Source organism: Sinocyclocheilus grahami, unplaced genomic scaffold, assembly GCF_001515645.1.
Source record: "Sinocyclocheilus grahami isolate Dianchi unplaced genomic scaffold, SAMN03320097.WGS_v1.1 scaffold288.1, whole genome shotgun sequence".
In the NCBI taxonomy this organism is placed as follows: Eukaryota; Metazoa; Chordata; class Actinopteri; order Cypriniformes; family Cyprinidae; genus Sinocyclocheilus; species Sinocyclocheilus grahami.
In genome coordinates, this window is record NW_015505467.1 from 1,357,626 (window position 1) to 1,383,391 (window position 25,766).

The following is a 25,766-nucleotide window of genomic DNA, read 5'->3' on the forward strand; positions in this document are numbered from 1 at the left end:
TGAAATCTGGCAGACTTTTACCCTTTCATTGGCAGCCTATACAACTAAAACTTTCAAGGCCCAGAAAGGTTTTAAAGACATCATTAAATTAACCCGTGTGACTCTGGTGATTTAACTTCAGTTTTATTAAGCAACACGAGTGCTTTGTTTGCGCAAAGAAAAAAATAATAAAGAGACAGATTTTTGATGGGAGAGCGGGCTGTTTCCCCAGCCTGTCTTTCCATCACTAATTTGTGTGCTGACAGCTTTATTGCCATGCCACAATTCTTTAAGGGGCCAAAAGAAAACAAGTTAAAGCACTTAGAGACCCTGCAGTGTTTGGAGGAAGAATGTTGTGTGTGTCAATGTGTTCTTTGGCTAAATGGACAGAGGATAGGTAGATGTCATCGACAACAAAAAGGCCAAAAAGAAAGGAAAATTACCCTCGGGTAGGGGGCTGTGGGTAGAATCATTTTTCACAGATGATTCTGATATGTGCAAGTGTGTCACTAACTTTTGTTTGCTGCTTATGCGGTCAGACAACACAGAGCCTTCTGGGTAAAAATGCAGCTTCAAACAAAAACAAGGAAACAACGAACCAACTTTTATCAGAACCATGAGTAGTTTATAAAGTTTGTCTCTGATCAAATTGCTATTGCATTTCACAAATAATTACAGAAACTGCAACTAGCATATAATTGAACATGCAATTCTGAAGTAGAAAGACTGAAATAGTATTTTCTTGTAAAACATATTCCAGTAAGTTTTTATTTACACCTTCAGGACCTCAGGAGGTTTGTGGCCATGTATGAAAGTGGTTTTATTTCTAATCGGATTAGTTGATGATGTTGCAAAAGCAGACTTATCAAAAGTACATTTTCTCAGTGCCGAGAGTTTTGGAAATTAGCCTGTGTTCACTGGGGCACTCAAATCTTAAAATCATTTATTTATGAAGGTTTATTGTCGTTGGACAACATCTGCAATAAACACCTCAAAATGCAATTTGTAATAGATTTCAAATCCATTGAGAAACCTCAAAAAGCTTTGATTTTGAGAAACACAATTACGGAGAGAGGATGGAAGTGAACAGGGTCGCGGATTAGCTCTTATTACAGAAGAAGCTAGAAAAAGAGAGAACAGAAATGTGGCAGCTTGATTGTGCCTGTTTCTCACTCACCTGCATGTGTGAGACACATGGACGTGTCTTAGAAACTGCAGCTTTGGTTACTCAGTCCAGTCACACCTTCCAGCAAATTACACTGCTTATTATCCCTCAGTGTGGCAGAGCCGCTGTAAATCACACAGAGTTATGGGAACACAGCAGAGGAGAGAACTCAGCAGAGAGCCAAGATTTCATCAACAGTCTCAGGGATAGAAATCTGCCCTCTGGTGCGCCAGGACAATACACTTCAGAGAAATATGACAAAGCCAAAACAAAATGAACTTGGATAGATAGACATAAATATGCAGGAAGACACATAGTATATGATACAGTACATAAATACTCATGCAAATGTGCAGAATACAAAAAAAATGTCATGTCCACTGTCCCTTATAATGGAATATTCACCAACATCCATTGCAACACTGAACGTTGGACTGATCAAAGGAAGCCAAAGCGATTCCATTGACTCAAAGACCTTTCAATGGTTATTCTTTTAAGATTAGAAAACCTACAAATTTGATTCTTAATATACTATATAATTATTACTATGTAAAAATGGCAACCCAGGCTCATTCGAAATACATGCCTCTAAATAAATTTCTGCAACACCGTAATTAGCCTACGTACTTCACGTTTCGCGGCAGTTTCAAAGTGAAACGTCCAGTGAGTGGTGCTAAAATGCGGGTTCAATACGTGACCCTGACACGTTTTTGTTACGTTGATATAGGCACATATTGATGTGTTTTTATTACGTTGCTTCAGGTACTTATTGCGGTGGTTCATAATTCAAATATCAGATGAATGTTGGAAATCCCCGCTACACCAAACCCAACCCTAAACCTACCCGATAAGTGTTAACAAATGCAAAAGTGATATAAAAACGCATTTGTTGATGCCTCCGTGCTATTTTTACTTCCTAATGCAGATTTGAGCTGTTTTGTTGAACCGTTTCGTTCAACAACGTTTCGTTTGAGCTGTTTCGTATAGGAGCTCTTCACCGCTCAAATTCAAGCTGTATCAAGAGAGCTACCGAGCAAACCTACTGAATTAGAAAACTCATGCAAGCTGTATATGTGACGACAACATTCAAAGTATCAGTTTTCAAATCACACAGCATGTTAAAATTGTTTTGAATTCATAGCATAATATTCCTCAACTAATTATGCGAAAATTAGGCTTTATTAATCAAAACTGTGGACCTGCAAATCATATTTTGTGTGAAAAGGAATAAAAGTTGTCTGAGTTTTACTGCTTCTATAGTGTTCATTTCAACTGGAAACTGCAGCAATTTGTGTGTTAAGGTAGCCTACGTTTTTTGAGTTTCACAGAAATGTAGGTAGAGACACGTATTTCCAATGACCCTATGTTGAAAAATGGCATTAATGTATAGGCTAATTAATGTATAAATTATATATTACATTTGTTGGTATAGCAGCAGAGTTATAGATTGTGAAATCAAATATTTCTCTTTAAATGCTCAGCATGCCTTTACACACCGCTTGCCTGTTAAACGCCGTGACACACCAAACTGACATCAAAGAACTGGTTGCAAGCAAAGCCTACTGTGTTGTTCTCTCTCACAGATGCACACACACACGCACTCGCACACACACGCAGACAGAAACTTGTTGTCAACGCCGCCCCGCAAATTTATCAATAAAATAGTTTAGCAGCTGAAAAGCTACATGACATTTCTCAGTAGTGAGGTTCTTGAAGCAATTTAGCTTAAAGGGGTGTTTCATTGCGATTTCACTTTTTTAACGTTAGTTAGTGTGTAATGTTGCTGTTTGAGCATAAACAATATCTGCAAAGTTACGAAACTGAAAGTTCAATGCAAACGGAGATATCCTCTTTTAAAATTCTGACAGTTTAATGCCTACAAAAACGGCTGGTAGGGACTACAACGAGTTACTTCCTGGGTTCGTGACATCACAAACCCAGATAAACCCCGCCCTCGGGAAAAGGCAGCAAAGGGGGCGAGGCCTGTGCTGCTTTAGAGAAGAGGAAGAGAAAACTAGAGGTGCACGTAAAAGTCTATTCATATATGAATTGCGATTCTGTCTTCTAACGATTCTAATGGATTCACAAGTTTCAAAATCAATGTTCTAAAGCACCGGTTCTCAATCCTGTTCCTCACGTCCCCCTTCTCTCCACACGCTCTGCATCTCTCTCTCTCATTCAGCTCACTGTTCCACCTGTTCCAATTATACACTTATTTTCACATAGCTATGAGAAGCGTTATACATGGACGCGTGTGCAGTTGCCGTACTGTATTAAAGCTTTAATCAGGATAAAACCGTATATTAAAAGCTAACATAAGCAGTAGCATTTACAAATAACAGCATATCTAAAAGTATGAGACAACAACAAACAAAATACATAGGCCTACCATTAAAAGCCGTGCTTGCACAAGTTCTGCATGATCCTCTTCAATAATATCCTCTGCTTCTCAATCGGGCTCAAACTGATAAGTGATATTAAAGAGCCATTGTTTACAATACAACCGGAGCACATGCGCTGAGGTGAGGGGTGGGACGATTAGACACGCACTAGAGATGGTTTAGCCAATCACAACACACTGGGCAAGCTAACCAATCAGATCCCATCGCCTATTTCTGAGGGCGGGACTTCATAAAAACAGGAAAAGATCAGCCCATTTCTCAGAGAAGGGACAGAGCGGTGTGGAATAAAGGTAAATTATGTGAAATATAATGTGTTTTTTAAAAAAAGAAACATTAATACATGTTAGACTGCACCCCATATACACGATCAAGCCTAGAAAATGACCAGTGAACCACCCCTTTAAAGATTCGCTATTAGTAGACGCTGCTGCTGAATACTGCTGAGAGACACACAGACGCAGGTATTCACACGCGCTTAATATCTCTCTCTCTCTCTCTCTCTCTCTCTCTGGTTGCTGAGGAAATACTACAACTTTGCACTGTGGATCGCCGTATCGGCTTTCACCATGGACGAAGCGGAGTCCAGCCCGGTGTCGTCACATGTGGTTGACGCTGTGTTTTGTTGTGAAAGCGAAACTACTTTGTTTGGCCTTCCAAAAAGGGACACGACTAGAAATCAGTGGTTAAGTTGTATTTGCAACACTGTTCCAGAACACTTCAACCCAAATATTCAGATGTGTGCAGAGCATTTTATGGAGGACCGTTTCCTGATCCTGGGAGAGTAGACTATAATGCCGGCTGTTCTGACTCAAAGACTGTAAGTACGTTTTTTATATTTAAAAAGTTTTTATGTTTTATACTGTATATTTAAAGCGGGTTTTTTGGGCAGTGTAGAGTAGGGCTTGTTGTTTGTCATTTCTCCGATCACAAATGCAGACATGGTTTTATGTTTACACGGCGCGATGCAACGCAACGCGTAAAAAGACAGTATAAGTCATTATAATCCATAATTATGTCCCCACTGGATGCAACAAATGCCTAGTTTATAATGGGTTTTCAAATTTTTGAATCATCACTCTGGCCTGACAGAGTATCATCGCAGTATGGTAGGGGCGTAACATTTCCATCACATGCTTGAGGTATTCGGCCAATCACAACGCACTGGATAGCTGGCCAATCACAGCACACCTCGCTTTTTTAGAAGGGTCATAGAGGAGAACCAATAATGTACAGTATGCGGAAAATAATGTGTTTTTTTAACCTTAAACGGCATAAACATATTTCATTACACCAAATACACAAAATAATGTTATTTTTAGCAGCATCATGTGACCCCTTTAATGGAATGGTCTTTCTGAGTTCTCAAACAAATTAAGAACTACATTTGATTCAATTTGTATTGACTGAACGCAAGCGCTTACTGCAATAGAAAACACTGTAATGTTTCCACTGATTAAGAAATATTTTTGTTTGCTCGGGTGGTAATATTAGGCCTATTACATTAATAGGGAAGGGGGGCCCAAAATTTTGTTTTGCCTATGTCACAAAAAGAGGTAAATCCGGCCCTGTCAGCAACGACCCGACATTGGTTGATGGGCGACTGTCGACTTGCTGTGAGGGCCTAAACTGACACTACCTACTGTAGTGTATGTCTCTAATATGACATCTTGGACGTGCTCTCTCATTTCATACAAACAAAAATGCCACCATCTTTCATAATTCAATTTTGAATCAGTTTTAAATATTTTGAGTCCATGCATTTATATTTAGTTGGTGAGCAGTCATGTAATAAGTGGGGTAGTACATCAGCCAGGCATTATCGCAAATTACAACACTGAGTGATGACCTTAATTTCTTCAACTGGATTACAAGTAAAATCTTCACTGTAAAAAAATGGAACGAGCTATCTACTTAAAATTATGGTAACAATATTAAGTCAAGTCAAGTCACCTTTATTTATATAGCGCTTTTAACAATACAGATTGTGTCAAAGCAACTGAACAGCATTAATTAGGAAAATAGTGTAAATAATGCAAAGTGACAATAGTAAACACTCATTTTTCAGTTAAAGACAGTTCATTAATATTTTTAGTAGTTTTTAAGGCTTGATTTTTTTAATGGAATCTACCTGAATAAATCATGTAAAATCTCCTAAATTAGTTCATCTATGACACAATGTATTTAATGTAATTAGTGAAATGTGCTCATTTATTTTAAGTTGATTCTCAAAAGTCTGTGATTTTGAGTGAGGCCTATTTGTATTTGACTTTGAGTTATTTTATACATTTAAAAGACTGTATACAGCCAACCAGCTCAAGTAGGAAAATACTTGAGCAATACTGGAAAATACTGCACTAGCACTAGCAAAGCTACTGTTCATTGAACAAGGCTTAATGCCTTAGAAGAGTATAGTATCCATAACCATGAGCTCTACTCTGTACAATGGTAACGATTCCATTTTGCAACGGAAACTTCAACGTAACAGAAACTCTTTCAAATGTCAAACATAACTGAACATTAAACATTAATAGATGTTTCCCTTTCACTCAAAAACACATAAAATAGTATTTAATTTCAAAATTTACTCTCCATATCCAGCCATATGCAAAGCATGCTGGGAACTAACAATCACCTCTAAAATAAAATTTAGATTAATCAGTTCCTCAATTCAAGCCTCAAAACTCCTCAAAATTCCAAACTCAAAATTTCCTTTAAAAAAAATTTTTGAAAACACATCTCTTGGTTTTATTAGTAAAAAGTCCTCAATATTTTCTATACAACACTGAACCACAATTTCTTTAATGAAATATACAAAGTATTTTTAAATATCACCTTAATTTTTTTTGATGAAAATTACAAAACCCATGATTCATTTTTTACAGTGCTCCAACTATACCAAATTTTCACATTTTTCCACAATTGTCACATTTAGGGAATATAATAAGAACATAAGAACATCTTACTCAGCTCAGTCAAGTTTTGAATATTGCAGAACAGCTTTACTGATGGAAATAAGGAGCATTTTTTGGATTTTTGGAGATAATGATTCAGTCTTACATTGAATGCAATGTTGAAATGTTGCTGTTAAATTTTAAACACCCTTCTCCAGGATCTGAAAACTTTCATGTAAAAAAAAATTAACAATAAATGTCCATATTGCACAATAGATCATCCAAAAAGAGAGATCAGGCCTGAATGCAAATAATTGGAAAAGCTCCCTCCCTGTGAGATGTGCAGGGGAGTTTGGTTCTGGCTCAATGCTCTGTCTGGCAGGATATTAACAGAAAGGCTGATTATTCAGTCTGGGCCTCTGTGCCACTACTGAAGCGCAGATACTGCCTGTTTGTTGCACACACAGCTCCTGGTCCCTGATGAGAGTTCTTTAAAATGCTGTTATGAGGGATCATTTGTGTTCAAATGCATTTCAATCAAGTCATTTTGTTGACAAACAACTGAGAGGAGAACTCCCGCAATGCTTTGAGGGAGTGAAATGGAGGTTATGAACTGTATTGGCATAACTCTGGGTTTTTATTGTTTTACTTCTTAGACATTGTGTAGTTTTTGAGAAATTAATAATAGAATTTGGCTGTAAGGATGACACAATGGACATATATTATTAAAGTGCCTAGGTTATCCATATACATAAGCATGCAGGGAGAATATGTTCTACATTATTAATTTCTTCTGTGTAAAATATCAAGAATTGGGCAAAAATCGAAATGATTTTTCACATTTTCGGTATATTTCCCCCCATCTGATTTTTTTCCTTTGCATACTGAAGGTGAATTCCCTTAGGTTTTTTTCTATTATATTTAACAACAAAAATGAGCCAAAAGTAGATTTTATGAATTTCAGATTGTATTTACATTGTCATTAGCAGCCATCACTACATTCTCTTCAGAATGAGCCACACAAAAGTTATACATTTTTTTGAGATAACAGCAAAATTATAACAGTACTAACAACAAACAGGAACTGTAGCTGCATCTTCACAACATTTTGTTGTACTGAACAAATCTTAATAAGCCACGCCACATTCTATAAAATACCTGAGAAGTTTAAAAACCTGTGGACAAAAATATGACAGCATTGATGACTTTTATGCCGAGTTCACACTGCACGATTTTCAAAGATGTCGCATCACTGTTGGTTTCACACTGAACGACTATCTGGGGTAGCATTCAGTCGTTGCTGTGTTCACACTGCACGATGGAACGATGACAGGAGGTTACACACTCCATGACTTTACAATAGGAAGAATCGCCGACAGCTCTGTCTGGTGCAGGGTTGTCAAGTTTGGCTACAAAACCCGCCCAATTACTACTCAAAACTAGCCTGAAAACAGCCCAATTGCTTTCGAGGGGTGGGGAATCGCGTTTGGGGGGTAAAATACAATTTTTTTTGGCGGGGTTCTCCTGGTACAAGATAAAAAATGAGACGACAAAGAATTAACTTGACGGAGCTCAAACTCAAACCACACGGCAGCAACAAACAGGAAGTGACGTTACACATAATATTTTTAGTAGTTTTTAAGGCTTGATTTTTTTAATGGAATCTACCTGAATAAATCATGTAAAATCTCCTAAATTAGTTCATCTATGACACAATGTATTTAATGTAATTAGTGAAATGTGCTCATTTATTTTAAGTTGATTCTCAAAAGTCTGTGATTTTGAGTGAGGCCTATTTGTATTTGACTTTGAGTTATTTTATACATTTAAAAGACTGTATACAGCCAACCAGCTCAAGTAGGAAAATACTTGAGCAATACTGGAAAATACTGCACTAGCACTAGCAAAGCTACTGTTCATTGAACAAGGCTTAATGCCTTAGAAGAGTATAGTATCCATAACCATGAGCTCTACTCTGTACAATGGTAACGATTCCATTTTGCAACGGAAACTTCAACGTAACAGAAACTCTTTCAAATGTCAAACATAACTGAACATTAAACATTAATAGATGTTTCCCTTTCACTCAAAAACACATAAAATAGTATTTAATTTCAAAATTTACTCTCCATATCCAGCCATATGCAAAGCATGCTGGGAACTAACAATCACCTCTAAAATAAAATTTAGATTAATCAGTTCCTCAATTCAAGCCTCAAAACTCCTCAAAATTCCAAACTCAAAATTTCCTTTAAAAAAAAAATTTGAAAACACATCTCTTGGTTTTATTAGTAAAAAGTCCTCAATATTTTCTATACAACACTGAACCACAATTTCTTTAATGAAATATACAAAGTATTTTTAAATATCACCTTAATTTTTTTTGATGAAAATTACAAAACCCATGATTCATTTTTTACAGTGCTCCAACTATACCAAATTTTCACATTTTTCCACAATTGTCACATTTAGGGAATATAATAAGAACATCTAAAACATTTACTCAGCTCAGTCAAGTTTTGAATATTGCAGAACAGCTTTACTGATGGAAATAAGGAGCATTTTTTGGAGGAGGCAATATAATGATTCAGTCTTACATTGAATGCAATGTTGAAATGTTGCTGTTAAATTTTAAACACCCTTCTCCAGGATCTGAAAACTTTCATGTAAAAAAAAATTAACAATAAATGTCCATATTGCACAATAGATCATCCAAAAAGAGAGATCAGGCCTGAATGCAAATAATTGGAAAAGCTCCCTCCCTGTGAGATGTGCAGGGGAGTTTGGTTCTGGCTCAATGCTCTGTCTGGCAGGATATTAACAGAAAGGCTGATTATTCAGTCTGGGCCTCTGTGCCACTACTGAAGCGCAGATACTGCCTGTTTGTTGCACACACAGCTCCTGGTCCCTGATGAGAGTTCTTTAAAATGCTGTTATGAGGGATCATTTGTGTTCAAATGCATTTCAATCAAGTCATTTTGTTGACAAACAACTGAGAGGAGAACTCCCGCAATGCTTTGAGGGAGTGAAATGGAGGTTATGAACTGTATTGGCATAACTCTGGGTTTTTATTGTTTTACTTCTTAGACATTGTGTAGTTTTTGAGAAATTAATAATAGAATTTGGCTGTAAGGATGACACAATGGACATATATTATTAAAGTGCCTAGGTTATCCATATACATAAGCATGCAGGGAGAATATGTTCTACATTATTAATTTCTTCTGTGTAAAATATCAAGAATTGGGCAAAAATCGAAATGATTTTTCACATTTTCGGTATATTTCCCCCCATCTGATTTTTTTCCTTTGCATACTGAAGGTGAATTCCCTTAGGTTTTTTTCTATTATATTTAACAACAAAAATGAGCCAAAAGTAGATTTTATGAATTTCAGATTGTATTTACATTGTCATTAGCAGCCATCACTACATTCTCTTCAGAATGAGCCACACAAAAGTTATACATTTTTTTGAGATAACAGCAAAATTATAACAGTACTAACAACAAACAGGAACTGTAGCTGCATCTTCACAACATTTTGTTGTACTGAACAAATCTTAATAAGCCACGCCACATTCTATAAAATACCTGAGAAGTTTAAAAACCTGTGGACAAAAATATGACAGCATTGATGACTTTTATGCCGAGTTCACACTGCACGATTTTCAAAGATGTCGCATCACTGTTGGTTTCACACTGAACGACTATCTGGGGTAGCATTCAGTCGTTGCTGTGTTCACACTGCACGATGGAACGATGACAGGAGGTTACACACTCCATGACTTTACAATAGGAAGAATCGCCGACAGCTCTGTCTGGTGCAGGGTTGTCAAGTTTGGCTACAAAACCCGCCCAATTACTACTCAAAACTAGCCTGAAAACAGCCCAATTGCTTTCGAGGGGTGGGGAATCGCGTTTGGGGGGTAAAATACAATTTTTTTTGGCGGGGTTCTCCTGGTACAATTCACATTCCAGGGCCTAAATATCACGTTATTGGGGTCACTTCAACCTGCTGACATAAAAAACAACCAGCGGCAATCCCGGATTTGACAACACTGGTCCGCAAACTACGTTTCATATAACTCCTCCCCGAACTTCCCGCTGCCCTGTATCTTGGTCTCTCATTGGCTGTAGGTCATCGCCGATGTGTTTTTCAGTCAGAAATAATTTCACACATCGTGATCGTGAATCGCCGACAGCTCCAGATATTTAATATGCCAAATATTTCACGGGCATCGGCGGGGCGTCGGCGACGCGTCGGCGATTCCCTCAGATCGCGTCTTTGATAATTCACACTGCGTGATTGTCCCTCTCGTGAACAAGCACCGATTTGCCTCCGATTTCGGGCATTTGATCCGATTTCGCAAAACCTGTCGGCGAGTGAAAAATCGGGCTAAACTCGTGCAGTGTGAACTCGGCATTAGGTTACTTTTGGTCAAATTTTTATCACATAGATAAATTGAATGGGATTATTGCATGGCACCCATTAAATCACACAAACAAACAAAGAGAAAGAGAAAGAAAAGAAAATATATTCCATTCTTTGTTATAAATATCATGAAACGCATTAAATATTACATACATCATGGGGGTTGATGAAAAGCTAAAAATTAATTCAATCATAAAAATGTCAAATTAAAATGAATTAGAATTTGTCAGTTGTGACCATTAACCGACAACAGAGAACTGTCAACATGGAAATATGTTGATTCATTGAAATCTCAGAAGAACTTTAGAATTTTAGGTCAAAGCTGTTTGGCTCACAAAAAAGCTTAGGAATCCTTACATTGCATGAACAAACATTAATAAACATAAAAACATGACATTACATGGTCAACAGCTTCCAGCTTCTCTAATGAATTTTTCTGAGTATGATATGAGTTGAATGACCTTTCTGAATATGAAAATGAACAAAATTGGTCAACTATCTTCAGTATTTGAAATTAATCCAGGGCTCTCAGCACCTATCCTTACTATCGGTCTGCAAAGAAACAGTGGTTTTGTTTCCATGCGTCCAGATGGTTTCTGTGGGAAGAATAAGAAGTGTGTGTTTACTAATTGAACCTCCACTCAAGACACTCATCTGCTATCTCAATGTAGCTTGTGCTGAAGTGATTCTCAACTCAACAGCTTTGACATCTTTACGGACGGGAGAAAGCATGGAGCTACAAAGAGTTACAACATCAATACACAACGAGAGACAATGGCAGCATGATGGCTACTTACAGCAAACAAGAGGGTCACATGACAAGAACAAACCAATGACTAGGACAACCAATCAGAACATGACATACACAAGGCAGAGAGACATGAGGCAAGGGAAGCATGACACTAACAGCAGGAAACAATTACAAAATAAAAGACATGGAAAACATGAACATGAAACAAAACCCAAACCCCACATTACATATCCCCCCTCTAAGGGCGGCTCCAGACGCCCAAACAAAATCCCAAAAAGTCCAGAAGGGTGGTGGAGTGGAGGCGGAACTGGGGGAGGGACGGAGGGACGGAGGGCCAGTCAACCAAAGAGGAACAGGCAGAGCGAGGGGCCATGGCGGAGCAGGCAGAGCGGGGGGCCATAGCGGAGCAGGCAGAGCGGGGAGCCATGGTGAAGCAAGCCAATCAGGGAGCCATGGTGGATCAGGCAGAACAGGCAGCCATGGCGGTGCAGGCAGAGCAGGGCGGCAGGGTGATGACGGCAGAGCAGGAAGCCATGGCGGTGTGGAGACATGGACAGACCACTTGCCTGTGACCGAACAAGCAGAGCGTTCTTGAATGGCCTCCTTGGCCGTGAAAGGACAGACAGTGAGTTCATGAACGGCCTCCATGGCCGTGACAGGGCAGTCTGTGAGTTCGTGAACGGCCTCCGTGGCCGTAACAGTGCAGATTGAGTTTGTGAACGGCCTCCGTGGCCGTGACAAAACAGTCTGTAAGTTCGTGAACGGCCTCCGTGGCCGTGACAGGGCAGGCAGTGAGTTCGGAAGTGGACGCCACTACCTCAGGAGGTTCTGCAGCAGATGCCGCCACCTCTAGAGGTTCTGCAGTGGAAGCTACCACTTCTGGAGGCACTGGATTGGATTCATGGACAGGAGAGGCTGGACAGGAGAGGCCTCAGGAGTAGAGTGTGCAGTCCACACGCTCAAAATGGCGACCGCCATTACAGTAAGGGCAGCCGAGGGCTTGACAGTTGGGCTTGAGAGCGCTGACGTCTCACCGGGATGCCTGCAGCTCTCACCGACATCAGTGGTAAATCCATCACGCTAGCTATCAGTCTTTTCAATCTTAGCCCAAGCTCAGCATCCGACTCAGGCGTGGCGGCCATCTTGGCCGGGGACTCGGGGGTAACGTGAGCAGACTCTGAAATGGCGGCCATGTCGTGACGAGACTCTGGAAGATCAGTTGAGACGTGACGAAACTCTAGAAGGGTGGCCATTTTGCGAAGAGACTCTTGTGTGGCGGCCATATTGTGAAGAATCTCCTGAGTAACCGGCATGATGTGAGCAGGCTCTGGCTTGGCAGACGTGACGTGAGCAGGCCCTGGGGTAGCAAACATGACGTTAGCAGACATGACGTGATCAGGTTTTAACATTGTGGAAATGACATGATTAAACTTTGACTTAACTGGCATGGTGTGAACATGTCCTGGAGTAGCAGACATGGCATGAGCAGGTTCTGGCTTGGCAGACAATATGTTAGCAGGCTTTGGTTTGGCAGGCATGACGTGAGCAGACCCTGGCTTGGCAGACATGACGTGAGCAGACCCTGGCTTGGCAGACGTGACGTGAACAGACTCTGGCTTGACAGACGTGACGTGAGCAGACTCTGGCTCTGGTTTAGTGCCGTGTTCTTTCTCCACGACACCCACAGTGAAAGCAGATCCACTCAACCGCAGAGCAAAGTCTATATACTCAGCAAGGGACCAGTGAACCTTTCCCCCAGGAAGCTGGGAGCAAATGGGTTCATTAAGACCCACCAGAAATATATGTCCTTAAGGGCCACATCATTAAAATCCACCTGGTGACAAAGTCCTCCACATAATCCTCTATGGCCCGGTTTCCTTAACGAAGGCAGAGGAGACGTGAAACTGCTGGGTTCATTGTGGGGGTCTTGTATTCTGTAACAAATTAGTCCACTGAAGGCGAGTTGAAGTGAGAATCCAAGTGCAGTTTATTTACAAGTGATCCAAACATCCAAACGATAATCCGAGACTTGACTTGACATGAACAGACTTGACTTTGCATTGAAACTTTAATAAGATATTCACAGTAGAATATTTGGCAAATATCTGCATTATAACCTGCAAACCTCTGAGAATAGATTCAGATGTAAGCTGATTATCATTCGTAATTTCTGCCCCAATCAGAGCACAGTACAGCACAGCTTACATTGTCCATGAGAATTTAGACCTCTATCAGCAACTCATATTAGTTCAATAATAGTGAATATAATCCTTCTGTTTTAAAATTAATTTAAACTTCTTCACAGCTTCAACAAACAAGATGAAGAGATCTGAAGCTCCCCAGCATACCAATGAAATATGCAAGCAGACATAGCCCATGCCATGCCACAGGCGCCATACATAATCTATAACCTCACACATAAACCAGTGCCCAGCCATGACTCCATCATTGCTGTCTGACGCCACGCTGGATAAGAGCTGCACTACAGCTGGCATGGGTGGCGCCTTACATTGGACTGGGCCAAGTTTCCCCTGAATAGCATTAACTAAATATCACAGTTGGCAACAAAAAAAAAATCAGAAATGGTTTAATTTGAACTGAATTGGTCACACCGGTCAGAGAGTTACATTTGAATTTCAATTGGAATGCCAGAAAAAAAAAATATTGACACAGCTACAGTAATGCATTCTGGGAAATTTAGTGTTCTATCCGGTGCTGTTATTGTTAACTAAAACTAAAACTATTTTTAAAATGTTTTAGTTAATTGAAATGAAGCTGAAATAAAATAAACTATAAGTAATGAAAAACTAAAATGAAGTAAAATAAGTTAAAGTTGAACTACTTTACTATTACTGAAACTAAGAATATAAATTAAATCTAAATAGAAGTATTAAAACTAAAAAATTATAATTATATTTTTTATAATTATTATAATTTGAAAAAATAATGCAAATTATTAATAAATGCTATGATAGTATGTTTTAAAAACTGAAATAACTGGTTCAAACTTTGTCCAAAGTTAATTTTAACAAAGCTAAATTATTAAATATGACAATATATAAAATAAATACAAATTTGTGTAGGTGGCATTTTAAACATATTTATCTATTTGTAATGCCTATTGACCTTCAATCAATCAATCAATCAACCAATCAGTAAATCAGTAAAACTTCAAAAAAGAGTTCAATCAGTAAAACTTCTAACAAGATTTGACAAGCCACTGTAAGGGAAACAGGTCAATAATTTAGCTCAAAGGGAATCATTTAAGATTTTAAAGGGAACTCCACCATTAATATGTAAGGGAATTAGGACAGAATCACTGTTTACGGCTGATCACGGAGACGGCCAGCGAGTCAGTGAACGAGCCGTATGACATCAATTCTGCAATGGATATTTATATCCAAAATATAGTGAAAACACTATTAATTAGCACATGTAACAAGATCGGCAGTTTAAGACATTAACTTGTGAGCACAAAACACAAGATACTTCTCTTTTCAATATAAATAAGGCTTTATTGGATAAATCTAAGACATATAAACTAATCTAACACACGCATTCACACACAAGTTGCAGACAAATTTTGTCTTGACAAACTCTGCATTTTTATAAAAAAATTACAGCTAAATGTATTTACTACCTTGAAATTGCAATTCTGAGTTTAAGTTCAAGTTTAATTTCAAGTGAGCTTTATTATATGTAAATGTATAGCCTGAATGCACTGTAAGTCGCTTTGGATAAAAGCGTCTGCTAAATGCATAAATTAATAAATAATATTATTATAAATGATTATAACGCCTCTATACATGGAGACATGCAAAGTAACGAAATGTCATGCCTTACAGGACCAACATATAGAGCTACATATAGACAGACACATAATCATATAAAACTAAGAAATATATAAACATAATTTACATATACCTATAGGTATGCTTTACCTATATAACCTAAACATATAACCCAAACCTATATAGCTACCCTGTTTCAAGAGTAATCTATATATATTACATGAAAAACTTTAACTTTAACTTACATGAAAAACTAAGATCTTACATCTGATCAGCCTGCTAGTCCTGTTGAAGAAACAGTGGAAAACCACAGCTCTAAACAGGCTACTTGAGAGAAGTAGTGGCATTATGCCTAGATAAACTAGCACAAGATTTCATAAAGCTTTCTGTCCTTTTTAATGATGTAATGCATGCTATAACAGAACACCGGGGTGGTTAATTGCAATTAACAACATTCTGTTGCCTTACTTTAGCAAAGATTAAGTTCACAGTTTCCACCCTTTAGAGTTGCATGTGTTGATAATGTGATCCACAGTAAAAGTTGCTGTCACGCTCTACTCGCTTTCCTATTTCATCAGCAAGCTCAGTGAATCCCTCCCACGCCAAATTCTCAAGCTAAGCTCTTCACGTCTGGCAGAGTGGCCACATCTCCAGCAAATATTTGGGAGTTTTAGCATCACTATCAAGTATAAATTGACAGGGAACCTCTTTCTTGTTATACTTGAAAACAGGATGCTGGGGAAAAAACATCATTACTCATTGCTCCTCAAGGAATAGCACATGCCTTGGTGAGAGGACACAATCACACCAGTCTATCTAGTATAATTAGGCAGCAGATTAAATTGCATGCATTGCATATATCTTGAAGCAGGGAAGTGGAGACTTAATCAAAAGCATGTTGCTTGTTCATTGCACTGTTCGCGTGTGAGGGAAGATGTGTGAGGTTTCCTGTCCCTATATGGCATGAGCAATGACCTGTCAAACCAGGAGAAAGACGCAGCAGCCGGAAAAGGATGTGGCAAAGTGAAAAATAAAACACGGAGGTGTGATACGACAGACAGAGAGGAAGGAGGACAAAATAGCTCATGGAGGAGACTCCTCCACAAATTGCATCATATTTGATATTGTGATGGAGGTTTTTAAGAGTTCTGTCCAGGGGCACTATCTGAAAGCGGACAGATGTGTTAGAAAACTCATCAGCCTGCAACATTGCTATTTCTTCTTCACACTGCAGTCAAGCAGATAATAAATAAAAAACAAAAATTACGAGTGGAAAGACGTTTCCACAAATTATAGTTGTAACTGCAATGCAAATAAAAAAAATATAATAAAATATAAAAAAACCTATGATTGTATTGTATTTTACTGTGTTCTGCTCTATATGGACATTCTATATAACTGTGCTACCTATATACATTGGTATTGATCACTTCAAGCACATGAACTGGCTGCAGTGCTGAGTGTAACGTGAGGGTGTCAATTTTTCATCTGTATTCAGCTTTAGTCTCGAGTACCATAAATAGTGCCTTCAGGCCCCACTACCTGAGTGTTCCGAGAAATCGTGTGACGCACACACTCCATCGTGCTCACACATGCACACACACCCACACTCACACACAGATGTATGATCAGTCAATAGTTGGATGAATTGTGTAAGGTAAAAGGAGGCCATCTGTTTTTGACAGAAGCATTTTTATGGTGATGATGACATTGTAGAGGTTGCCCCTCGGGAACGACATACTATTTAACACGCACAACCTTAAAATTCAGACCAAATCATTGGATCTTTATGCCTCAAAGAGAAATTAGCACAAATCTCTAATTTAAAAGGGAAAACCACACCATCTGCTATTCAGCTGCTTTGTTACTGATACAGTGCACTCTCACTGACAATATTACTGTGCCATAGACAGCTGCAATAGCAGGTTTTACCTCTAGGTTGATCTTATGTGTGTAATAGATCTCTGCAAATGAGGCATGTGTGTGTTAGCAAAGAGAGTATTTGTGTATATATCTGTTTGTGTATTCGAACCAGTCTTAATGTAGAAAAGCACGATTCACATGAATCAAGTAAATATCTGCATGCAAATTACATATATAAACTCAAACTCAATTAAGTTGAGTGATATATGTCACGTGTGAAAAATGCCCTCTGGTGGTAGCTTTTCAAACAGCCATTGGTCTGTTCTGACTGCTAGTACAGGGAGTCAATTGGAATCTCTTCCATAGCAACAGTCCTACATGGCAACAACTATCTTGAATACAAGATTTCCATGATGGTCTGTCTGCCGCCCTCTCAAGAGAGACGTCAGTTGGAGTCTTTTATCCTGAGAGGGAAACTACAAAGCTACAGCAGCAACAGAAAGCCGCTTTCTGTATTCATCACAAGTATTAACTATTTCCGAGACTTTTTCATTTCATTTATAACAAATACAGAACAGAACCATAATAAAATAAAACAGCATCAGAAATTTGAATCGACAAGTAATGTAGCCAAAGTAAAAGTATAAATAAATAAAGGGGTAAATCGGTCAGTGACATAATGAATGTCCATGATAAAAAAAAAAGAAAAAATAATACACACGTCAGATTCTTGGAAATGTAGGCCTACTCTTTTGTATTTAAGTTAGTTTCATACTGTTAAATAAATAAATACAAATTATTAATTTAAACCATTTAAGAAATAATTTCCTCATACCCTGAAAAATTTACACATTAATCAAAGAAAGGTAAAAGCTATCTAAAGGGTATTGCATAAATCTTTAATTATTATATTATATCATATCATATCATATCATATCATATTATATTATATATTAACAGCTGCACCACTTGATATTTTCCAACATTAACTAACTATCCCTTGTCATATACGTTCAAATTGTGTGATATTTTAAGAGATTTTTAAACTTCATACAGAGTCACGAGGGTCTGCAGGAATTCCCTCTATAGTATAATTTCCTTTTTTATGTTTGTTTGTTTATTTTGTTTGCATATGTTGATTCAACTATATTAATGTGTTTTTGTGTAAGGTTTTCAAAATATTGTTAAGCAGTGAATCAGTTCTGATGAAAAAAAATTTTTTTCATATTTTTGGTATAATAATAAAAGATGAATAAGTTAATAAGATTTCCTTTTCATGCATTTCATTATTTCATAACCTCTTTTCTTCGTTATAGACAGTTGTGACAACCTGAATTTTTTTTGTTAGCTTTTTGCCCATCTGAAAGGTCAAGAATGTCTTATTAAAAGACTGATATTCCCCACAAACCTTTTAATTTAAGGTGCTGGCGGTTTGTCAAACGTGGGGCTCCAGGGAGGCCGGATGAGGTCAGGGTTCTACAAAGAAATTCTTTATAGAGAAACAGGAACTCTAGTATGTGAGCGGTGTTGTATCACTTCTCTGCAGTACACTCTTGTGCTTTCATCTCTCTGACCCTGATTTCGACCGCACTCTTGAAGGTTTTGCAGGAAATAAATTACGGAATCTGAGTTGTGTGCATGTGCACTCATCCACGCTCCAGTCCACTTATACAGGGGCTAGAGTCATCAGAGCCATTACTCAAAATGTGCTGATGTTATTGCTGTGGGAATGTGTGGCACTTTAGTGTCATTGTGAGAAATTCTCAAACTGCTCTTTCTTCATGCAGCGCTGGTCCATCTCCACAGTATAGCACTTTGATTTGACTGATGTTACAAAGTGCACTCTTTTCTTTCATTTTCATCCTGTGGGAAAAGGTTCTTCTATAGTGGATCTATACGGATGACACCCCAGAACAACAGTTTGAGATCTGCACAGGGATTAGTTGGATCTGAAAGGAGGCATGGAGCTGAATGTAATAGGCTGATAGTTAACTAGGCCATTCAGAAAATATATCAACAGAATTAAAGTTTAAGGTTCAAACTACGGTCAAGTGTAGCTTTTCAATTAGATTTTATAGCCTCATTGGTGACTTTTCATGTAAAATACAACCTATTAAGTGTGTACAAATGATTTAATATATAAAAGTATTAAATATTTGTGGTCAGTGAGAGTTTTTTAAAGAAATTGATACTTTCGTTAAGCATGGATGCATTAAATGTGACCGTAAAAACTTTTACATTGTTACAAAATAAATTCTATTTCAAGTAAATGATACATGCTCTTTTGAACTTTGTATTCATCAGAGGATCCTCAAAAAAAATGTATCATGGTTTCAAAACAATATTAACCAGCACTATTTACAATGTTGATAATAATTCAAATGTTTCTTAAACACCAAATCAGCCTATTAGAATGATTTCTGAAGGATCATGTGACACTGAAGACTGGAGTGCATGCTGAAAATTCAGCTTATGCCATCAATAAATTACATTTTAAAATAAATTTAAAAGGACATTATTTTAAGTTGTAATAATATTTCACAATAGTACTGTTTTTGCTGTATGTGTAATCAAATAAACGCAGCCTTGGTGAAGAGATCTCTTTCAAAACCTACAAAAAAAATTGTACTGACCCAAAACATTTGAACAGAAAAAGAGAAAATAATGACAATTTTATTGCATCTATGTATATATGAATACATGTAGGTGAACTATTCTGTTGGACAAGGATCTATTTTCACCACCCTACAATCGAGACCAGGCTACATTTTTCCAATCTTCTATGGTCTTCTGCTACTGTAGCTCATCCACTTTAAGTTTTGCTGTGTTTAGAGATGCTCTTCTGTGCAGCACTATTGTAACATTGATATTTCAGTAAAATTTCAGAGTTCTCCCGTGGTGAACTGAATTAAAGTGTGATGATCACTGAAATCACTGTCTATTCTGTGGCTGCTCAATCATCTGTTTGAATTTGTGTGATTCAGGGAAAATGGGAGAAATGAGAGGGAATGAGAAGTCTACTTTAATGGGGCAGAGGCGTTAGTGCTTTCATTCCCTGTAGATGCCTCATTCAGAAACAAAATCAGACTAGATGATATAGCTCAAAATAGTCCCATTTGAGAAAAAACGTTATTGTGGATCTGGATAAAGGACGATGAACTTTTAACACTAGGTCTTACATCTTAAAATGCAGCTTTTTAAAAGCAAGATTTCCCCGATTTTATATTCTGAGACTGTTTACAGCTGTCAAGATGGACAGAAAAACAAGTTGGATTTTGCGTGCTGAAATCAGAGTGACAAAGATGACTCGGTTCTTTGTCACACAGACACTCGGGTTCTGAATGACATCAAATGGATAGCAGATGCTGGGAAAATCACTGTCTGGCTACTAAAGTCTGAGTGGCATCAGAAATCACTGAGCGAGGGAGAAAGCAGCAGTAAGGCATCCCCTATGGTGCAGGATGCTGACAGCTCACTTTGCCCCCCACTATGGACACTCACAGAGAGAGATACACAATAGATCAACAATGTCTGGGAGATGCTAGCTCTGTTTGTAACATCATCTTGATAATGCAGTAAAAACAACTCAAAGCAGCTGATAAAAACTTCACAATAATTCACAAGAACTCACTCGACTCCAGTCCATCAATTAACATCCTGTGAAGTAAAAAGCTGCGTGTTTGTGAGAAACAAATTCATCATCAAGGTATTGCTTCTGGCTAAAATAGAAGTCTATTGCTTTCTCCAGTGAAAATGTTGTTTCATCTGACTCAGGAAAGAAATATGCTATATATAAACAGGTCAAGAAGCATCTACAAGTGAAAAGACTCCAAAATAATCAAATCAAATATGCCAGTGAATTTTGATGTGAGAGGACACCAGGAGATTGACCTTTTCACTGGGGGAAGCATTATTATGGATGATAGACTTCATGGTATTAAAGTTTGACACCTTGATGGATTGTTTCTTACAAAAATGGAACTTTTCACTAAAGATGTTAATGGACTGTCGTTGTGTGATTACTTGAGAATTATTGTGAAGTTTTTATTCTGAAATTTATTTCAGATGAAGAAACAAAACGCATCCACATCTTGGATGGCCTGAGGGTGAGTACATTTTCACTATTCCTCTAAGCAACTCAAATACACTTAACGCTCTAATATTCATTTTTGCCAAAATGGTCTGCTTCGCTTTTGTCAGACACTTCTCTCGAGTCTTTGTGTAGTTTCTTCAGCACTCTTTAGCAATGTTAAGGTGTCTTACTAATGTACACAGCAGGGCTCAGGAGACAAAACACTCTAATACTAATGAGCTTATGAATTTAATCAGGTGTCCAAATATTAACGTTGCTAATTAGAGGTGTACCATTAGAATAACAAACATTACAAGATGATAATCAGAAAGCCAGAGTTGTTCCTTAATTGTCTGAATGGCATTGGTTTTGATAATGTGCAGATGGAATCGGGTAACTGGAAATATTTAATTGTGAATTTAATTTACAAATATTTAAATTGTAAATAGAGTGAATTATGACATATGCAATATAAATTACTGAACTCCTGTCAAAATTGTGTATTTTGAAAAATCACTTAGAGGATTGTTCAATAATTGCACCCATTTTACAATGTCTAGAACTAAAAACCTTTTTGTATTTTTGTTTTTTTATTCACTCCAATAACGTTCCGACCAGTACCATACTGAAACCAATAACTAACAGCAAAATCCAATCAAACTCTTGCCTGGAATTTTCTAGTAATTTTTTATTTACTTGTTCATGTGTTTGATCAGATTCGTGGCTGAACTAAGTCATAAATGCTCTCCACAAATCATCTAACGGATTTTTATGAAATTTTAGAAAAGTGCCAGTGAAACTAGAAGCAGCTAATATTTTTTTTAAATGTGAATTTCAACGTTTGAAACAGTGAACAGATGCACAGAGACCATGTGAGCTGCAAAACACTTTACTGTGATGAAGCAAAAACACTACACAGCAAAGCAACTTATACTGTCCACGGCAGCTTTTGTTTGGTCAAATAAAACCACGAAAAGAACTTTAAAACTAAGCCAGAAATGTGCACACAAATTCTAAAAAGCTCAACGTAAAGCAAGAGTGGTAGTGCTAACATTTAGTTCAAATGAAATAAAAACCAGCAACGTTAAGAGCACAATGGATTTTTACAGTTTTTAAGGCACTCAACGTCAGTTTCCTCAAATAAACTCAGAACATCAGTCCTTGTACTCCGTGTATTTCTTGGCAGACCCATGAACTTTGCTGGCCGGGTACTTGAGTCGGTTTAGGGCCATTTTGCGGAGGACAGCTTGAGGCAGATCAACGTGGCATTTTTCTGCCAGTTCAACCAGGTAGATCAACACGTCGCTGAGCTCTTGGGCCAGGTGCTCCCGCTGCGGCTCGGTCCAGTCCGGCAGACCCTCCTGCACCTCCCCGCGCCACTGGAAGAGCTCCGCCACCTCCCCGACCTCCCCGACCAGCGCGAGCAGCAGGTTCCGCGGCTTGTGGAACTGGCTCCAGTTCCTCTCCTCCGTGAATTCAGTCTGCATGCGGCGGATGTCCTCAAGCGTGGGCTCGGAGGTGAAAGTGAATCCCTCGGCCCGGTCATGCTGGATTTCTCCGTTCCCGTTCGTAGATGGGTGATGGCTGGAAGTGTCACCGTTTTGTTTGGATACGATCCCGTTTTGCTGCAGCGCCATTGTAATTTAAACGAGCGAAAGGCAAGCCCTGAAAATAGAGAAGTGCTCAAAGATAATTATTCACGTGCAGGAACATGCGTGAATCTCCCGCCAACTGCCCCACAGTTATCAATACGAGGTTTGTGAATGCCGTCATAAGAAGTCGCCGGAAACTTGGCCTAGTTTGCGCTACTGGCATTATGGGAGTTGAAGTTTTTCTTCTCATCATACGTTACACTGGCGAGTTCCTGGTGGCTCTGTAAAACTACATAGACCATCTGCCCACACACAAACACAAGCATGGCAGCCTCTTCTTCAGGATACAGCAGAATGTTCTTTAAGCTAAGGAAATATGCTAATAAATCACAAAGTTTATATCATATTGATAGTTTTAATGTAGTGATAAGGACAATATGGACATCTGGATCCAAAACTCAACTTCAGCCCAAAGTCCATACTAAAAGGTAGGAATCAAATGCCCCCAAATGCCATGTAGGATGTTCATCGGTTGTAGACAGGCATTCTGACATTTGTTATCAACATGAGGGATTTGAGTAATGGTCTTTCTCTGGTTTAATGGAATTAATGAATGTGGTGTATGTGTTAACAGACTGCAGATTTGAAACTCTTACCATACTTGATTGCTGACCTTGACTTTACATGTGCTCTGAAAAAATGTATATACATTATATGTCATTAATACATACTGCAAAAAAACAAACAACGGCTGGTGTTTGTTAATGTGTATATTAAGTATTTTATGAAATCAAATAAATTATCCTTGATAATATTCATTACAATTAAAATGATCACAGCTCATTAAAATACATTCACCACTGTGGCTGGTTGTCACATTTTTTACTCCTAATAGTGGCTTTCGGATCTTTTTATTCTTGTTTTTTTAGTCTACAAAAAGAGATCAGATCAGAGAATTCACAAAATTATTTTATTTTAGGGGGGTTTAAACTACACTATTGTTAAAATGCTTTGGTGTAATGTTGTAAAGAAGTCTCTTATCATTCAAAGCAGATTTAAAAGCTTTAATATTATGAAGCATTATTACAATTTAAAATTGAAAAATTTAAACAGAAATTGAAATAGAAATCTCTTGTACCATTATAAATGTTTTTACTGCCACATTTTTAGATCTCTTTATTACAATTTTCTTAAATTAAACAATGCCACATTGTTTTCTTAAACAATGCCACAAAATAGCTACTATAAGAATAAATAACACACCAAACGTCCTAAGCAATAACACTGTACATGTTGTAAGAGCCAAGTATTTAAACATCAATTTGATGTATTGTTGCTAAATAAATGTATGTAATGAAAGTTACCATAAAGTGCCGAAAGTACTCTTCATCTCTTGGGCTTTGTTGTCTAGTCTTCCTCAGATGGTTGGTGTTGTGGGTCTGGAAATCCATGCTCAGATTCAGTCCACATCAAAGCTCTTCTCTGGATCTCATGTTAGATTCTTGGCTCCACCAAACTCACTTGTCTCACATTTTGATGCTTCATTGCCAGGAACACTGCCAGTATGTAAATGAACAAAATTACGCACACATATCTACACACACCAATATAAATCTGCATTATGTCTGTCATTTCATTGAAGTTCTAAATTCTGTTGAATGTCTTGCTGCTACATTTCCTAAGGTACTGAACAGAAGATGTGTGGCGGCTGCTGTGTTGACAGGCCTTGCTCTCAACTGTACCATCAACAGGAAGTCACTATTCGACAGGAAGCACTACTTTTATGCAGACATGCCTGTGAGTTCCCTTAACTGCACATATATAGGTGCTTAATGAATTTGTCAGCGTTTCTTAGTTTTATCTTCGTACTCCAAAGGATAGAAGTGCTGATGACACAAATGCAATGGACAAAAACGTCTTTCCTACGCCTCCAACTCTATATGGTTGTTATTTTTGATTAGCTGCTTTATGGATCCATTGTTTGTCAAAGAGACATGTACATATATCCAGCGCATCACTCTTTCTTTCCCTGGGCTTTAATGAAGAAGTGATGCTGAACAGGCAGGAAACAGAATAGCTGCCACTAATGTAGATGAATAACAGTGTCTGCTCTTAAAAGCTTAAAACATTCAAGCTCTGGTCCGAGCAATGTTTCAGCTCTTGTATTGGATTTGTAAGGCCAAATAAATTTTTTTTTAATGTCGTTTAAAAAAACATTCATATGTTTTAGCAGTTCTGAGAACCCTTTCCTCCACCAAACATGCAGTCCAAACTCACCTTTTGTAAATATCCTGAGAGCATTTAGAAAATAATTAAATAAATAAGAATGAATTGTACTGTGATGCATCGCTCAATTCATCACGACAGGATTCAATAGTCCTCAACAGTGACTGGCCACTTTCTCAGTGGCCTTGGTAGCAGAAGTTTTTCTTCTTCTTCTTTTTATTAAAGGGGTCATATGATGCTTTTTTAAAGATCGTTATTTGGTGTATTTGGTGTAACAGAATATGTTGACATGCTTTAATGTTCAAAAAATACATTCTTTTTCAAATACTGTACATTATTGTAGGTCCTCTGTGCCCCGCCTCTCTCAAACACTTGGTGCATTGTGATTGGCCGAACACCACAAGCACTCGTCGGAAATGTAACACCCCTTACCATAATCGCGAGCTTCATCTTTCAAAAGAAATGTAAAGACAGAGCCCGAAAGGGGAACAGAGTCGTGTGACAGACACAGTGATGAAGCTGGTATGTGTTTGCAGTACACAAGCCACGGTTAAGACAGCTGACTCCACTTTGATGTGACGCTCTCTCTCTCTCTCTCTCTCTC

General features: G+C 38.0%; 2 protein-coding genes and 1 long non-coding RNA gene across 3 annotated transcripts in view; 1 reads left to right on the forward strand and 2 right to left on the reverse strand.

The window, feature by feature from the left end:
* Nucleotides 1-13,655: 13,655 nt before the first annotated feature.
* The window catches only part of LOC107600638 (uncharacterized), a 19,441-nt gene continuing 7,330 nt past the window's right edge, over nucleotides 13,656-25,766 (reverse strand). The window contains exons 2-3 of the long non-coding RNA XR_001610825.1: nucleotides 15,655-15,662; nucleotides 13,656-13,666 (exon numbers count right to left, since the gene is read on the reverse strand). This is a non-coding gene — a long non-coding RNA (uncharacterized lncRNA). The remainder of the gene's footprint in view (nucleotides 13,667-15,654; nucleotides 15,663-25,766) is intronic.
* Nucleotides 22,221-23,101, reverse strand: dctpp1 (dCTP pyrophosphatase 1). Its single transcript, XM_016292580.1, has one exon. It carries the CDS (start codon nucleotides 22,979-22,981, stop codon nucleotides 22,499-22,501), a length of 483 nt encoding a protein of 160 aa, XP_016148066.1. The 5' UTR covers nucleotides 22,982-23,101; the 3' UTR covers nucleotides 22,221-22,498.
* Nucleotides 23,192-25,766, forward strand: part of gatb (glutamyl-tRNA(Gln) amidotransferase, subunit B) — a 24,988-nt gene continuing 22,413 nt past the window's right edge. Inside the window, exons 1-3 of the mRNA XM_016292579.1 lie at nucleotides 23,192-23,424; nucleotides 24,348-24,498; nucleotides 24,620-24,733. Of these exons, the coding sequence (XP_016148065.1) occupies nucleotides 23,261-23,424; nucleotides 24,348-24,498; nucleotides 24,620-24,733 (429 nt within the window). The 5' untranslated portion in view covers nucleotides 23,192-23,260. The remainder of the gene's footprint in view (nucleotides 23,425-24,347; nucleotides 24,499-24,619; nucleotides 24,734-25,766) is intronic.